General features: G+C 37.7%; 1 protein-coding gene across 3 annotated transcripts in view; it reads left to right on the forward strand.

Moving 5' to 3' along the window:
• The window catches only part of LOC128231871 (putative ammonium transporter 1), a 31,618-nt gene extending 15,395 nt beyond the window's left edge, over positions 1-16,223 (forward strand). For all 3 annotated transcript variants that reach the window (XM_052945118.1, XM_052945119.1, XM_052945117.1), the window contains exons 2-12: positions 1,016-1,105; positions 1,799-2,026; positions 4,152-4,249; positions 7,693-7,830; positions 12,380-12,613; positions 13,116-13,254; positions 13,365-13,459; positions 13,896-14,022; positions 15,145-15,261; positions 15,556-15,582; positions 15,798-16,223. In XM_052945118.1, coding sequence (XP_052801078.1) covers positions 1,016-1,105; positions 1,799-2,026; positions 4,152-4,249; positions 7,693-7,830; positions 12,380-12,613; positions 13,116-13,254; positions 13,365-13,459; positions 13,896-14,022; positions 15,145-15,261; positions 15,556-15,582; positions 15,798-15,952 — 1,448 coding nt within the window. In that variant the 3' untranslated portion in view covers positions 15,953-16,223. The remainder of the gene's footprint in view (positions 1-1,015; positions 1,106-1,798; positions 2,027-4,151; positions 4,250-7,692; positions 7,831-12,379; positions 12,614-13,115; positions 13,255-13,364; positions 13,460-13,895; positions 14,023-15,144; positions 15,262-15,555; positions 15,583-15,797) is intronic.
• The last annotated feature ends 1,572 nt before the right edge of the window (positions 16,224-17,795 follow it).

Raw genomic sequence — 17,795 nt, forward strand, 5'->3', positions numbered from 1 at the left:
ATAAATATATTTATATGCGTGTTCATTTAGTGGTTTTTCATTTTTATAATCACAAAATAACAACAACTAAATTATTGTATGACTATGAAGCAAATAGTTCTGTGATCATGCATAAAAACATGTGTATGAGTTATGCCTTTATCCAATCACATCACTGATATATGCCCGATTGCGAAAAATTACCACCATCGGAGACAGCGCGATTGGACGCAATGTGACTTATTTTGATATACAGACGTTACTAATTTTGTTAAGAACATGTTATGATGTATTTTTATTATTAATTTGATGTGATGTTTGACATAACTATAATTATGCCATCAATCACAAAAGTAGCCCATGAACCCATTTAACACTACATTGAACGGCTTTAATAAGTTCAAAATGGTGAACTTGATTAACGTCTTCAATAAGTTGAATCCCGGAGATTGTCCAAACAGATGTCTAGTCTATGTTGGTTTTGACCTGTAATCGAAAGAAGGACAACTGTGCTGTGGGCTTTTCCCCTATATAGTCGCCTAGATTCATGGGTAATAGTCTAGGAGACCCTTTAATCAAAACTCATTTGTTGTAACTGTTGTTGTTGTTTTTTTTATTGTTTATTTATTTATTTATTTTTTCATGGGGGGGGGGGGGGGGGGGTCTCCACTTAACCTCAAATCAGCGTGTTTTTATGTTGTCCTTATCTGTCCTTTATATAAATGCCTTAAATTATTTAAGTTTAATTTCAAAACTTTTGATCTCATACTGGTTGTACCGGAGGTCTTTCCATCGAAATCATTGGAGCCATTTTGTACCTAAAGTAGACCGGGGGTCGTTCCAAAAAAATCATAGGAGCGATATTATTCCGAGGAGAGATTTTCAGCAGTGTAATATAGTATTTGAAAATCTCTCCTAGGTACGACATCTCCCCTTAGATTATGGCACGGCCCCTCATTTGGGCGACGTCGTTATTGGTATAGGTACTCATAGCAAGTATCACCAAAACATTATCAGTTTTTTTTATTTATTTCAGTTATGCAATGTGGATTCGCCTTTCTAGAAGCAGGAGCGGTTAGAAGCAAAAACGTCACGAACATCCTCATCAAAAACGTCTTTGACTCATGTAAGACATAAGATATTTTAATGGTCATAAAGATGCTCTTATTTTAAGGTAAAGAACTCTTTAAAATGTCAACGTTACACTAATTAAACCAAAACAAAAATAGTGAACTTAGCTTAATCCTTATATAAGGGACTTAAGATGTTTCGAATAGTTGGGGTAACACTAGAAACAGCAAACAGTGTCTTAATTCGAAAGTCCAGCCTTAAAACAGCAAATTGTGTCTACATTTCTAGAGTTCAGACTAACACTAGAAACAGCAAACAGTGTCTTAATTCGAAAGTCCAGCCTTAAAACAGCAAATTGTGTCTACATTTCTAGAGTTCAGACTTAAGACAGCAAATTGTGTCTAAATTCGAGAGTTGAGACTAAATACAGCAAATTGTGCATAAATTCGAAAGTTCAGACTTAAGATAGCAAATTGTGCCTAAATTCGAGAGTTTAGACTTAAGACAGCAAATTGTGTCTAAATTCGAGAGTTGAGACTAAATACAGCAAATTATGCATAAATTCGAAAGTCCAGACTCAAAACAGCAATTTGTGTCTAAATTCGAAAGTTCAGACTTAAGATAGCAAATTGTGCCTTAATTCGAAAGTTCAGACTTAAGACTGCAAATTGTGCCTACATTCGAATGTTCAGACTTAAAACCGCACATTGTGTCTTACTTCGAAAGTTCAGACCTCTCTTCTTTTCAGTTGTATCTGGAGTGGCATACTGGATTTTCGGCTACGCGTTCGCGTTCGGCAAGGGGAACCAGTTCATTGGCTACACTCATTTCGCCTCCCACGAGCTACCGGATACGGAATACGCCACATTTTTCTTCCAGTATACGTTCGCCGCCACCGCAGCAACCATCGTTTCCGGTGCCGTCGCTGAGCGCTGCGAGTTTTTGGCCTACTTTATTTATAGTTTCTTTATAACAGGTTCGGATTATCAACTTTAAACTACAGTCGAAACCCGTTGGCTCGATATACCTTGGACAGGCCAAAATACTTCGAGCCTCGCAAATATCGAGCCAAGCGGGAATGCCATACGGAGTAAACAATATTTGTCCTTTACATCAAGTTCGAGCCAACGATTAAATCGAGCGAAGCGATATCGAGCCAACGGGTTTCGACTGTATAGCAATAAGAGTTAGCCTTTTTATTTATATAAACAGTTTAAGGATTACTTTATAAACGAGAGGATTTTTGTTTTTGTAAACAAAAGCAAAACTAACATAGACGTTATTCAGGAAAATGTTAAGTAAGTAATGTTTTGTTTTTTCGATTATTTGCTTTATAAGTGGACTATCTACAAAGAAATCGTGCTTAGTCATTTCGTTTAAAATGATTTGTTGTAAAAAACATGTAACATACCAATACAGTTGTTTACAAAGGACTATTTAATTGCATTGTTCGCATCCTTCACACGAAGTAGGGCATATTAACTTCATTTTTAACTCGATCTTATTTAATGTTTAATGCTTATAATTATACCATAATGCATTTATCGTAACTCTGATCAGGAAATCTCACAGCATATAAAAATATTTCATCTTATTATCTAAGATGTATATAGCCCAATTGCCTTTATCGTCGTTATCATCAATCAGTGTTTTGCCCAAAGTTAATCATTCCCTTTCATAAGTCACTGAACATCCATATTTTAAAGAAAAAATAGATGTTCGTTGTTTTTTAGTTTCCCAAGTTCACCTTCGCCATCCCATGTGACTGTTGTGGCCTCCAACTATCGATGCCCAATCATATATAATCTCCACTCTACCCTGTTGTAACGCATTGTTTATAGTTGCTGATGATTGCAACTAATAACGTATATCAAAACTACAGGCTTAATCTACCCTGTTATAACGCATTGTTTACAGTGGGTGATGATTGCAACCAATAACGTATATCAAAACTACAGGCTTTATCGACCCTATTGTAACGCATTGTTTACAGTGGGTGATGATTGCAACCAATATCGTTTATCAAAACTACAGGCTTTATCGACCCTATTGTAACGCATTGTTTACAGTGGGTGATGATTGCAACCAATAACGTATATCAAAACTACAGGCTTTATCGACCCTATTGTAACGCACTGTTTACAGTGGGTGATGATTGCAACTAATAACGTATATCAAAACTACAGGCTTAATCGACCCTATTGTAACGCATTGTTTACAGTGGTGATGATTGCAACCAATAACGTCAATCAAAACTACAGGCTATATCGACCCTATTGTAACGCACTGTTTACAGTGGGTGATGATTGCAACTAATAACGTATATCAAAACTACAGGCTTAATCTACGCTGTTATAACGCATTGTTTACAGTGGGTGATGATTGCAACTAATAACGTATATCAAAACTACAGGCTTAATCGACCCTATTGTAACGCACTGTTTACAGTGGGTGATGATTGCAACTAATAACGTCAATCAAAACTACAGGCTTATTCGACCCTTTTGTAACGCATTGTTTATAGTGGGTGATGATTGCAACCAATAACGTATATCAAAACTACAGGCTTAATAGACCCTATTGTAACGCACTGTTTATAGTGGGTGATGATTGCAACAAATAACGTCAATCAAAACTACAGGCTTAATCTACCCTGTTATAACGCATTGTTTTTATGGTGGGTAATAATTGCAACCTATAACGTATATCAAAACTACAGGCTTAATCGACCCTGTTATAACGCATTGTTTACAGTGGGTGATAATTGCAACCAATAACGTATATCAAAACTACAGGCTTTATCGACCCTTTTGTAACGCATTGTTTACAGTGGGTGATGATTGCAACAAATAACGTCAATCAAAACTACGGGCTTAATCTACCCTGTTATAACGCATTGTTTTTATGGTGGGTAATGATTGCAACCAATAACGTATATCAAAACTACAGGCTTAATCGACCCTGTTATAACGCATTGTTTACAGTGGGTGATGATTGCAACTAATAACGTCAATCAAAACTACAGGCTTAATCGACCCTATTGTAACGCATTGTTTATAGTGAGTGATGATTGCAACCAAAAACGTACATCTATACTCCAGGTTTCATCTACCCGGTTGTCACACACTGGCTATGGGGTGGTGGTTTCCTGTTCACCGGCGTGGACTACGAGGGGGACATTGGCGTCATTGGCTACCAGGTACATTTACTTAATCTTACACATTCTTGTTTAATTATCTGCTCAGAGATCTTTTTTTTAAAGTGTCTTTAGAATGACAGTAGAATGTTACTGCTGCTACTTATGAATTGATTAATAATAATAAAAAAAATAATCCATATAAAAATAATGGTTAATCAATGTACTTAAACGTCGAAATAATCTGAATGTTAAAATCTAAAATGAACTAAGACATTTTTGCTTCCTAATGATGGATGGCTTACCTTAGAGAAAAAACGTTTGGTGAAGCACGATAAGACTGACATAGCTGGTGATAGTTGAGTACGCAAGTCCTTAAAACACGTGCTTGTCACTTTTTGTGCTTTTTGTGGTTCGATGGGTTCAACCTGTTGTGTAAGGATTTCAAAAATAGCATTTATCTGATGTTGTTCACCACTGATCTTGCTAAGCATCATAAATTCCATAAATTCATAAATTTTACAACCAAAGTAAAAACAGGCTAGTAAAAGCTTGGTGTGGTTAAAGTTTTGTATAGTATTGAATAAGCTTATTGATAAAGTTTATAATTGCTAATAAAGAAATGTTGTGTTACATTATTTCAATGCCGAAAACATATGTTTCAATTTTCTGTAACAAATTAACAATATATAAATGCCGCAAAACATATGCCCATTTTTAAAAAAATAACTAAATGCCGACAAAAAAGTGTTTTCTTTTCGTAATGATATATAAATGTTAAAAATACTTATTTTTGTATTAAATTTAAATGTCGAAAAATATGTATATTTTTTGAAATAAAATATAAATGCAGCTCAAATTGATGTTTTTCAAATCACCGGAATGAGTTTTAGGCCCATAAGCTGCGGTATATTTGCGTTTTCGAAAAAAAACACATTTACAAGCATGAAAGTAAGCCAAATTTTTTGTTATTATAAACTCTCTAAAAATAAAAAATAAACCAATATTAAAACAACTTAAGTTTCGAACGGCAGCAGAATTGGATCGCGGAACGTCTACAGCTTGAAAATGTATCAACTCACTGGTCAAGCAACTAAGGCCTCGCAGGTTTACATATGAATGCAATTATTGAAAACTGAGGCATCGCTATGTAACACATGAGATCAATTTATGATAACTGAGGCACCGCTATGTAACACATGAGAGCAATTAATAATAACTGTGGCAACGCTATGTAACACATGAGAGCAATGAATGATAACTGAGACACCGCTATGTAACATATGAGAGCAATTAATGATAACCGAGGCAGCGCTATGTAACACATAAGATCAATGAATGATAACTGAGGCACCGATATGTCACATATGAGAGCAATTTATGATAACAGAGGCACCGCTATGTCACACATGAGAGCAATTTATGATAACTGAGGCACCGCTATGTCACACATGAGAGCAATTAATGATAACTGAGGCACCGCTATGTAACATATGAGAGCAATTAATGATAACTGAGGCACCGCTATGTAACACATGAGAGCAATTAATGATAACTGAGGCACCGCTATGTAACACATTGGAGCAATTTATGATAACTGAGGCAACGCTATGTTACATATGAGAGCAATTAATGATAACGGCAACGCTATGTAACATATGAGAGCAATTAATGACAACTGAGGCACCGCTATGTAACACATGAGAGCAATGAATGATAACTGAGGCACCGATATGTAACATATGAGAGCAATTAAAGATAACTGAGGCACCGCTATGTAACAAATGAGAGCAATCAATGATAACTGAGGCACCGCTATGTAACACATGAGAGCAATTAATGATACTTGAAGCACCGCTATGTAACACATGAGAGCAATTAATGATAACTGAGGCACCGCTATGTAACACATGAGAGCAATTAATGGTAACTGAGGCACCGCTATGTAACACATGAGAGCAATTTATGATTACTGAGGCAACGCTATGTAACACATGAGATCAATATATGATAACTGAGGCACCGCTACGCAACATATGAAAGCAATTAATGATAACCGAGGCACCGCTATGTAACATATGAGAGCAATGAATGATAACTGAGGCACCGCTATGTAACATATGAGAGCAATTTATGACAACTGAGGCACCGCTATATCACACATGAGATCAATTTATGATAACTGAGGCACCGCTATGTCACACATGAGATCAATTAATGATAACTGTGGCACCGCTATGTAACATAGTAGAGCAATTAATGATAACTGAGGCACCGCTCTGTAACACATGAGAGCAATTAATGATAACTGAGGCACCGTTATGTAACACAGGAGAGCAATTTATGATAACTGGGGCAACGCTGTGTAACACATGAGAGCAATTTATGATTACTGAGGCAACGCTATGTAACACATGAGAGCAATTTATGATAACTGAGGCAACGCTATGTTACATATGAGAGCAATTAATGATAACGGCAACGCTATGTAACATATGAGAGCAATTAATGACAACTGAGGCACCGCTATGTAACACATGAGAGCAATGAATGATAACTGAGGCACCGATATGTAACATATGAGAGCTATTAAAGATAACTGAGGCACCGCTATGTAACATATGAGAGCAATTAATGATAACTGAGGTACCGCTATGTAACTCATGAGCGCAATTAATGATACTTGAGGCACCGCTATGTAACACATGAGAGCAATTAATGATAACTGAGGCACCGCTATGAAACACATGAGAGCAATTAATGATAACTGAGGCACCGCTATGTAACAGATGAGTACAATCAATGATAACATTGCAAATTAAAATGTTTATGTTTATGGTATTCAGGTCAGGTCACATTCTTTTGAACAAAGTTATCTTTTTTCTGCTCTTTTCGCTATCAGAGAGAAGGTTAACCAGTTTTTGTTTCCTGATTAAAGCCGACTGTGGCCTCCTATTACTTAAGAGCCTTTGACTGTCGAAATGGAATACTATTAAATCACTTAAGTCCTGTGTTGCATTGTATTGTCGTTGCTTATTTTCTTATTTTTTATATATATAAATATTTATTTATTTATTTATTTATTTTTATTTATTTTATTTATTTATTTATTATTTTTTTTTTTGGGGGGGGGAAGGGAGGGGTGAAAAAAATTGTACGAGTTTGATTTAAAATTGCTGCTCGGTTTTACAAACGTTCGCCATGTTTTATTGTTGTTTCCATATCTCATAGCTTCCAAATAATAGAGAAGCTAGGCTTCAGACACTTGTCCTTACAGTGTTTGGTCTTTTGAAAGCATTAATCAACAAAAGGCTAAAGCCCAAATTGGGACAAAGCCACTGAATACATTTGGCCGATGCCGATAAGAACAGTGATTAGAACAGTGCTATTTCAAGTACATCTCTTTCTTAATACCCCCCTCCCCCCCCCCCCCCCCACACACACACACAGACCTCACAGATTAAAATTTTCCGGAATTATTATTGACACACTAAATTGTGCTTCAGGATTTTGCCGGAAGTGGTATCGTGCACGTGCTTGGCGGTACGTCCGCGTTCGTGGGTGCAGCGCTGTTGGGGCCGCGGATCGGGCGCTTCCACCGACAGACAAAAACTGTGATGCAGCTGCGCGGTCACTCAGTTCCGGTAGGTGGCGCCGATTGGCCTATGCCCATACGTTTCACAAATCACATCCTACACAAGTTGTGATAAATGTGATTGCAAAGTTCACAAGCCTGGACAAATGCTCCCACTTAAATAATAAGCCTTTATAAAGTTCTGACCATAGAATATGTCAAGTATCTTGTTAGGAAGGTTTCGTTAGAGGCCTTCCAAAAAAATCGGCAATATCATTGGTGGGGACACGGGCGAAAACACTAAGCTAAATCATCGTGTACATCTTTCACACGTTTATGCTTTATAAGTTCGTTTAGACAGAGATACCTATACAAAGATTACATGTCACACGCTCGATTTCTCGATTTGATTGAATTGTGCAATGCTTTTCAATATGTTTTACTCATCTGACTTAAATGATCAAAACAAAAAAAAGCATATGATTTGTGTACAGTTAAAAATGTGTTTGCTGTTTTAAACGGGGGTTTCACTTAATAGCTACGTAGCAACAATTTCCCCAGTTAAAAAGCGCCAAACTGTCGATAAAATGTTTTGTATTTCATTTGCGTTTTTGTTCTGATCATCTAAGTCAAATGAGTTCAACCGAATAATGCATTAAAATTAGAAAAAACACGCATCAATCAAGTGTAGCCTATATTTTGTGTCCATTTAAAGTACAGCGACATATAAGAATGTGACCGATCTGTTTCAATAAAAGTAAAACACACAAGCTGTAAGGACAGATAGTTTAAAAGTATATATGTGCTATCAAACAAATATAGATTAAAATTAAACGGGTATAAACAATGTTCCTATCTAAGGTAATACTTAATTTGGTGTAATTGATGTTTTAAGACCAACTTTTATATGGAAATGTACTGAATCAATGTACGCATTCGACTTAATACCATGACATGAGCACTTAAAGCATGATTTGTTCACGCTCTGAGCACGTCACCGTATGTATACCTCAAGTTTAACCACAAACTTGTATACAAAAAGTTACATCATAAAACGGCAATACTAGTACGTCCGGGTTCACAATTTCGGGTTTATTTACACCCATTTAAATGATGACTAGTTTTAAGTCATGCTGTTTATGATTTAGGTGCTTTCTCACGAACGGATCCGGAGGAGAGATAGCGTGCGTCATGGATTTGCAAAATCGCGGCCGAGCGATCATACTGCAAGAACGCACGAACAATTAGAATCAATCCTTAAAGCTGCACTCTCACAGTTATACCATTTTTACAACTTTTTATTATTTTTTGTCTTGAAAGAGCAGATTTTTAAGTAAATATCTGTAAACCAATGATATAAGGATGCTGACATATGTATGTAATATGCAAACACAATCGTTAGATTTTTGCCTTATAATACCTGGAAATACAGAATTGGAATTACGACGATCATTTGCTTTTAAGTATTAATTTATTAGACACAAAATGAACCTTAAACTTCGCAAAGCAGTGTGGTAGTTGGTCATACTTTAAAAAGATCGAAAATGATACTAATTCAGTTAATTGTTAATTTGCATGATATGAAATTGCTACAGTTTTTTTAAAATTCCTTTCCTACTAAATAACTATTCATGAGCTTTTGTCAATAAAAAAGCCGCGCACATGTAAAGAAAATGCTTAAACCTAAGGTACGAGAACAATTCTCACGAAAATCCAGATTTTTACGTTGTCAACACTAACGTCTAGCAAGTTATGCAAGTCCTAGACGATCAGATATTAAATTTTATTCAGAACGTTTACCTTTAGAACAACTCATGGCCATCCTATGTGGAACTACATTCTCCATTTTTTTTAATTTACTCTTATAAACCTCTAAAAATGAAAAATAAGAAACCATACTCACTGTTTACATCCATATTCCACTCATTGGCACTATAATGGAAGACGCGTTGGAGCATTTTCAACACATAACAAAATGTTATGGCTCCAATGATTACCCGGCGTGTCATTGGCCCACACAAAATTAAAACACCAACGAGACTCCACACAATCAATTTCTTGTTTTAAACCTGTCCCGCTTTCCGAACCATCTTCTTTCCGCCACTTCGTAGGAAAATACAGGGATGCGCTACGACAGATCTTAAGTTCAAACAACTCTGAATAAAATTTGGGCAAGAAAGAGAAGAAAAGGTAAACATGATCAAAGGTGTTATATATGCTAGCAGATCTAGCATAATCTCAAAATATGCACAAGTTCGAATCGGGACTGGGACCACAGCCCGCACAATATTGATAAGAACATTTAGCTAAATATATGTACTAAAAGCGTTACTCGGTGAGGCAAACAGTGCACGTCACAAATAAGATGATTTCTCCAAAAGCAAACTATTGTTCGAGACATGATCTAATCTGTCTGATCATATTGCAAACTGAAAATCTTCTCTTTTTTGGTGGTGGTGGTGGTGGGGGGGGGGGGGGGGGTGACTAGAATGGTAAATGTATTTCCAGCTTTCGTGACTTCAACACTATCTACAGTTCGAACAGATGATAGACTGTCTTGAGGCAGTTGGATAAACTGAAGCAACCAAAAATAAATAAATGGGCAACCAAAGTGATTCCTGATGTGAAATGGTCTTTAGGAAAGTATCGACGACTTAATCTTTATAATATGCCTACAGACAGCTTTAAACATAGTCGGGTATGTGACAGGTTTGAGCAGCAAACTGCAGTGCTCAACCCTGCATATCATTGCAGCATATGCAATGGTTGATACTGTTGAAAATGCTGCGTTTGCACAGAAAGCTGGTCTTGATTGCCTTCATATTCACAGACAGTGTTACAGACACACTCAGCGAAATAATGTCCCTGCCAACATTATCGAAGAGTACTTTGTTAGACCCATTGTAACCCCTCTGTAGATCTTGTCTGGCCAAACAATCCCAACAAATTTACGGATAATTCAGTCCGGTCACTAGTAACCACTACCAGGTTGACATTCGCAGCTGAAAACATTCAAGTAAGTGCTGCAGTTTTGGAAACGGACTTCGGAAAATAAAAAGTTGGTAACGATAACGGAAACGCTCTCAGGGATGTGTAATTGTTAGTATTCGAACATTAGGAATACGCTAACGTCGATGCTGCTAACATCAGTTACATTTGCCGCCAGTATGGAAGGATCAAATTCGTATATGAGATTGATTATAAACGTTCACTGGGACATAATTGATCCAAATGCGTTGGGGCTTCTTTTCCGTCATAGATATATTCAATAAGATTAGAACAAACAATTAAATGTCTGCCAGAAAAGTTTAGATCCACTAATAGAATAAAAATATTTATGTACAGTCGTGTTTCATACTGTATTTTTCTCGCTCGCTCCACCGATGCTAAGAGCACCAATAACTTAAAACACGAAAAATAAAACACAGACATTGCCGTTTTAAAGCTTTCGCAAACCAAAAAAATAACGAAAAGTGTTGCCCCCGTCCCTCCAAATTCTACAGCCGTCCCTGTTTTTAACGTTTGAAGTAATGAAGGCATTACCTGAAATATAAGTGTATTCAGGTTATAATACAGACGCGTTTCAAATTTCTCCAGTCCTTTTTGCACCTTAAGCATACACTATAGCTGACATAGCATGATTTAACCTAGTGCATATTGCATGTCACACTGTTATGTTCTGTAATACTACGGAATATAGAATTTCATGAGATACCACTTTTTTAGGATGTTGGAAACATTTGTTCACATCGTTTTACAATAGGGAAATTCATGATCACGTTCTTTTTCGTGACTGAGTTGGAAGGTTATTATGACACAGATATTGTGCAGTGACATAGTTGTTTACCTTTAGAATTTAGAATGACAGTCTATTGAATGAAGTGTACATTTCAAACCACTGTTTACTGTCAGATATGTCTATGCATGATGGAAGTTCACCAGTTATTCAATACCTGGATGATTTAGACTGTTTTAATTTACATGTTGCAAATTCAAGTTAATGTTGCTGCAGATCATTAAAAATTAATTTAAAAACGTTGAAAATTTTCAAACATTTCAGTATCACAACTTGAATATGTTTATAGAGTAATAAGATAATTCAATTCAAATTTGATAACTGTATGTTTATATTACAACTAATTTGATAAATGACTGCAACTCTCTTGACTTTTGGCAACACCTGAGGAGTTGGCGCAACTCATGAAAGCCAGCTCTTCTCAGACAATATCATGAATGGTGAACGTGTTAATCTTACTATGACATCGGCCTATCCACCCGGCGTCAGTCCCAGTGAGAGTGCTAGACTTGTTAGGCTGTGAGGTTTAATGCATATAAGGAATGTAACATTGATAAGAGCTACCCTCGTTCTTTATAATATAGCACTGAAACACAGGGAACCCGTTAAAGGTAGGTTAGTATCTTAAGTAATGAGGCAAGGGATCAAACCTGCGACCCCTGGGTTTGACAGTCAAGTGTCTTACCATCCGATGTCTAGACTACGGATCCGCTATAGCATGCGTAAATGGACCATAATACTTTTGTGCGACTGGCGCTTCCATAAAATAATGTCAAAACTAACCAATACAATACAGCGTCTGATTATTTTTTATATTTTTCAGATTGCTGCGCTGGGTGGTTTTATCCTGTTCTTTGGTTTCCTGGCGTTTAACGGCGGCTCGCAGTTGGCAATCAGTAATGAAGGGGACGGAGCAGCCGTCAGTCTCGCCGTGGTGAACACTATCATATCAGCTTCGTTTGCAGCCTTTTCTTCGCTTGTCATTAACCGGTCGCCGCTGTTTGGCAACAAATCATGGAGTCTCCTCATTACCATTAACGGCGCACTCACTGGCATGGTACGTCGCTCTAATATGTTTACAAGTACGTCATTTTTCATATGCGTTAGATGTTCATTCTTTTTTACAGCTAGCTTGGTGTTGTTGCTGGCAGGTGACCACTCTTGTTGTTAATGCGGGCAGCTTGCTGCTCTTAGTGTTGATGTTGCTGCTAGCAGCTAGCAGGACAATATTCTGAGACTGAGACAGTATTCTAGTTTGCATTTGACATATTGCATATGGCATGTTCTTTTAAACGAGATTCCGGTTCCTGCAGCATTGCATGGCATGAGTAAGTCCCAGAGTTTGTTACCTTGAAAATGACGCATCGCGATCTTGTGACTTCAAGTTGAATACTGATGCGGAGAGAGGGACGTTTTCTCCCGGCGGTTGGTGGGGTACACGCAAAACAAGAAATTTCAAACCAGAAATATTAATAAGAGTGCGAAGAATATCAACATCGGATTTGTTCCACAGCGCCGCATTGTATCGCTTTGATAACGTATCCTTTTATGCTTAACAGGTGGCGGCGTGTGCCGGATGTAACGTCTACTATCCGTGGGGCGCCTGTATCCTAGGCGTTATTTCTGGTATCGCCTTCCACTTGTGGTCGTGGATCGTCCGGAAGTTAGGGGTCGACGACCCACTGGACGCTGTAGCAGGTAGGTGAACATTTAATCATAGTACTTGTAGCCGTGTGTTTACTAAGAAATAAAGCTTAATCAATTAGCTGATTCATCAAAATAACAAAACAAATATCTCATTGTTTCAGTACATTACGGCGGCGGCTCATGGGGTGTGATCGCGCTGGCCTTCCTGCACAAGGAGCAGGGTATCCTCATGAACTGGGACCAGCGATCTGGACTGGTAAGACAACTTGGCTGAAGGAGAATTATCCAAATAAATAAACATAAACGCCGGAAACGGCGACGAACGCTACTGATTCGTTCCTTTGCAAGACACCTTTTCATAACCACTTTTAGCATAGCACGTACGCTATGATAAGCTTAGACGTAGGGTGGGGTGGGGTGGGTGGGTCTAGATGTTGGGTAAAAACTCTCAATAATTTTGTATAATACGCAATGAAAAAATAATGTGCAGACATTCGGCTGGAATTCTGATCTTGCTTTATGTATGTTTGTGTGGTCTCTTGCAACGATTTTTTTCTTAACTACTTTTACTCGCGAAATTCACAGAATATGTTCATATATGAAAAAAATCGTGTTTTTATATCAATTATTTATACTACAAATCTGAAATAGGTTTTAATTCTGTGTAAACGTGTTCTTCCTGCATGTTTCAGGTATTTGCGTGGCAGCTAGCGGGTCTGGCGGTAATCACGGCATGGGCGGGCTTGATGTCGCTGCTGATGTTCGGAACACTTCGGCTTTTCAAAGCGTTACGGGTACCCGAGGACATCGAAGTCAGGGGTGGGTCCTTAATATTTCCTGCCATTTTATACATACTTATATTTTGTTGGTTGAGATTCAAAATTCAAAATAGGCCACAGAGTTGCAGGTAATTCCAAACAACCTGCTTTAATTCTGTATACAATTTATTTAAATCAGACGCAGAGCAGAATGTTCTGTTGGAAGAAACTGACTATCTTCCCTTAGATTGTCCAAGTATTGTTTCATGTCAATACGATATGAATATTGTGCATATATGACAAAAGAATTAAACATTTAGTAAAAAAAGTTATTTCGGGGAATGACCAACAACACCCTCATCACCTTTTGAGACTATTTTTGGTTCCCGGGGAAATTGGTGCACGCCCTTAGTTGCGCCCCGAAAATGCGCCTCCCCTTTTATTATTATGGAAACCTTTGCCGTTTGAGTTTTCTTCAAATTTGTATATGTCTAGCGACCTTCACCTATTCTTCTTGTTCGTCCACCAGGTCTTTACATTTCAAAACATAAGACTTACCGTGACCCTGTAGAGACGTACGAACAAGAACATGTTAGTTAAGTGTATGTTGAACGCCCTTTAGAATATTACGCTTTTGTCAACATACTTCCAGGTCTAGACATTCCTTAGCACCCTGACCCTGTAGATGCGTACGGACAAAGGCATTGAACGTCCCTGTAAAACTATAACGTTATTGTCAACATATTTCCAGGTCTGGACATTCCAAAGCACCCTGACCCTGTAGACGCGTGAAGTCGAATACCTTGAACGCCACTGTAAAACTATAATGCTATTGTCAACATATTTCCAGGCCTAGACATTCCAAAGCACCCTGACCCTGTAGATGCGTGCAGTCGAATACCTTGAACGCCACTGTAAAACTATAATGCTATTGTCAACATATTTCCAGGCCTAGACATTCCAAAGCACCCTGACCCTGTAGATGCGTGCAGTCGAATACCTTGAACGCCCTTGTAAAACTAAAATGCTATTGTCAACAAATTTCCAGGCCTAGACTTTCCAGAACACAAGGAGTCGTCGTATCATGTAGAGATGTACGGACAAGCGCATGTTGAGTGGATGTTTAACGCCCCTGTTAACCCATTCTGCTGCTGTCAATATAGCATCTTTCTTCCATTTCCAGGTCTTGACATTCCTAAACACAACGAGCCGGCGTACCCGGTAGAGGCGTACGGACACGGACATATTGAGAAGATCCTACAGATGCTGGACAAGGCCGGACCGGTCAAGGTCACGCAGGGTAAGTCTTCACCGAGTTGGCCATGTCAGGGAATGGGGCGGATAATCTATTGTTATAATAATGAATGGGGCGAAGAAGTTGGCTGATTTCGACTTGTAAGAAACTGTTCTTTGTTTTGTTTTTGAATACTTGTGCTGTTAAATAAGTTAGAAACGAATACCTGACATTCAAATAATGTATTTCAATGACCCGTTTTATATGTATTTCTATGTTCATCTTTATGACTTCTTTTATCATAATGTTTTCAGAAAATTCATTTTGATAAATATCTAAAATACATGTTTTGTTTTTCAGCATTCGAAAGACTTAACAGTGGCGATGGTAAGTCAGTGATACGTTTGAAATTGAAGAAATTAAGTACATGTGTGTATATACAGTAATACTAATAAACTCGTTATCATAGCTTTTTAATTACATCTTAGAACTACTTTCAGACAAAATGCCTGATAGGTCAATAGAATGACACTTTTTACTCTATGCTTAGTACAATTTATGTAACTGTGCAGTGTTAACAAATCGAGTCTTTACCACCTTAGGTCAGACCAACTTTGGCTACGCAGACGTTGCTGACGGTGGCTGCTATGAAAGCCCCGAGGTTCGGCACGCCCTCGCGCATATGGCGACAAACGGCACTAGTGGCACCGAGAACTCCAATACAGTGCGTCCAGCACACGCGGAAGTGAAGATGTAACTGCCGCTAGGGATGGCGGATGACAAAAACCTTCGACCGTGTATATTATTTAATAAACTGTTGTGTTCGTAACGATTAATTTTGTATTGTTAAACCGTGCTTATCAAAAACAGTTTGTGATTGTAACTTTGAATGTTGTTGTTGATTTTTTTTTAAATTAGAGATTATAGTAACATATTGCTAGTAATTAGAATCTCATGCCAAAATCCCTTCAAATGTACCTTATAATTATAAAATGTATTGAAATAAATAATTAAACATATGAAATTGGGCTTGAGTTTTTCGTGTGCTTGTGACATACTTTTGAAATTGGAAAATATTGTAAATAACGAAATAATGACAACATCTACCTTCAATAAACACGCACATCTCAATCACTAGTACTACTCAATGTAACAGTAGTACTGTCGGCGCGAGTGGCGGATCCGTGGTCTAGTGGCAACACACTTGACTATCAATCCAGTGGTCGTAGGTTCGACTGTCGGTGCTCGAGGTGAAAATAACAACACCTACCTTCACTATTCACGTATATCACCAGTGCAACCAAATGTTACAGTTTAGTACAGTTACAGTCGACACTGAAGGTGAAAATGACAACACATACATTCAATATACACGCACACCTCAATCGATAGTACACCTCAATGTAACAGTAGCACCGTCGGCGCTTCAGATGTAAATGACAACACCTTCTTTCACTATTTACGTATATCACCAGCACAACCAAATGTTACAGTAGAACAGTCGCCACTGAAGGTGAAAATGACAATACCTACTTCTAACATCCACACACACATCCATTACCAGCAACTCCATGTTACAGTAGAACCATTCTCTTGATGTGTAAATGACAACACCTACCTTAAATTCAAACGCACCTGACCAGACAGTATACAGTATCACTTTCGACGCTGGAGGTGAACATGACAACACTTACCTTCAATATTCACGCACATCACCAGCAAACCTCAATTTAACACTAGCAAAGTAGGCTATAAAGTGAACATGATAACAGCTTACTTCAATATTCAGGTACACCTCCTCAACAATAAATCTCAATTTCACAGTAGCACTGTCGGCGCTTGAGATGAAAACGACAACACCTACCTTCAATAATCAGCACATGTCCATCAACAGCACACCTAAATTTAAAACTAGCAGCGTCGGCGCTGGAGGTAATCAAAGCATTGAAAGTGCTGATGGACGGTGACATTGTTCGGTCTGCTGCAAGTATAGAACTAAGTCCTTTCTCTTATAAACACAGAAAATCATCGGGACCTAATCTTGAATATATGAGCATAATTTGAACACTCTTAGGTGAGGACAATTAGGCAATGCTTCAAACCAAATATCTAAGCTTGATATTTATTTTCAAAACATTATTTATCATCTTAATGATGTAGCTTTGAAAAGTTGATGAAAAGGTCACCTGGCAATATCATCGTTAATGTTTGTTTGCAGAACTACATCATGGTCAAAATTCCATTCCAGTTGCATAACAAATACGCCAAAAGGACACAATCAAGATAACTGAAGCATTACATTAACAGATGTTTTTAAAACAGTACACATGGTCCAAAGTTCAATGTTGTACTCAAAATTAAAAACGTAGGCCTAAGCTGAAGCAACTGTGCACAAGATGATCAATTTGCAAGATTTTTTTGTCGAAAACTGACATAAACTTGGTATTAATGTGTACAATGCATTGACTCTTACTTACTGAAGTACCACATAGTTTACAATTTATTTTAGCTAAGCAGTTATTTCGTATTTTTCCATTAAAAATGTTACTGGGTATGTCTACCAAGGTATATAGCTTAAATATACCATCTGTTTAGAGTAA

The sequence above is a fragment of the Mya arenaria genome, chromosome 4 (assembly GCF_026914265.1).
Source record: "Mya arenaria isolate MELC-2E11 chromosome 4, ASM2691426v1".
In the NCBI taxonomy this organism is placed as follows: Eukaryota; Metazoa; Mollusca; class Bivalvia; order Myida; family Myidae; genus Mya; species Mya arenaria.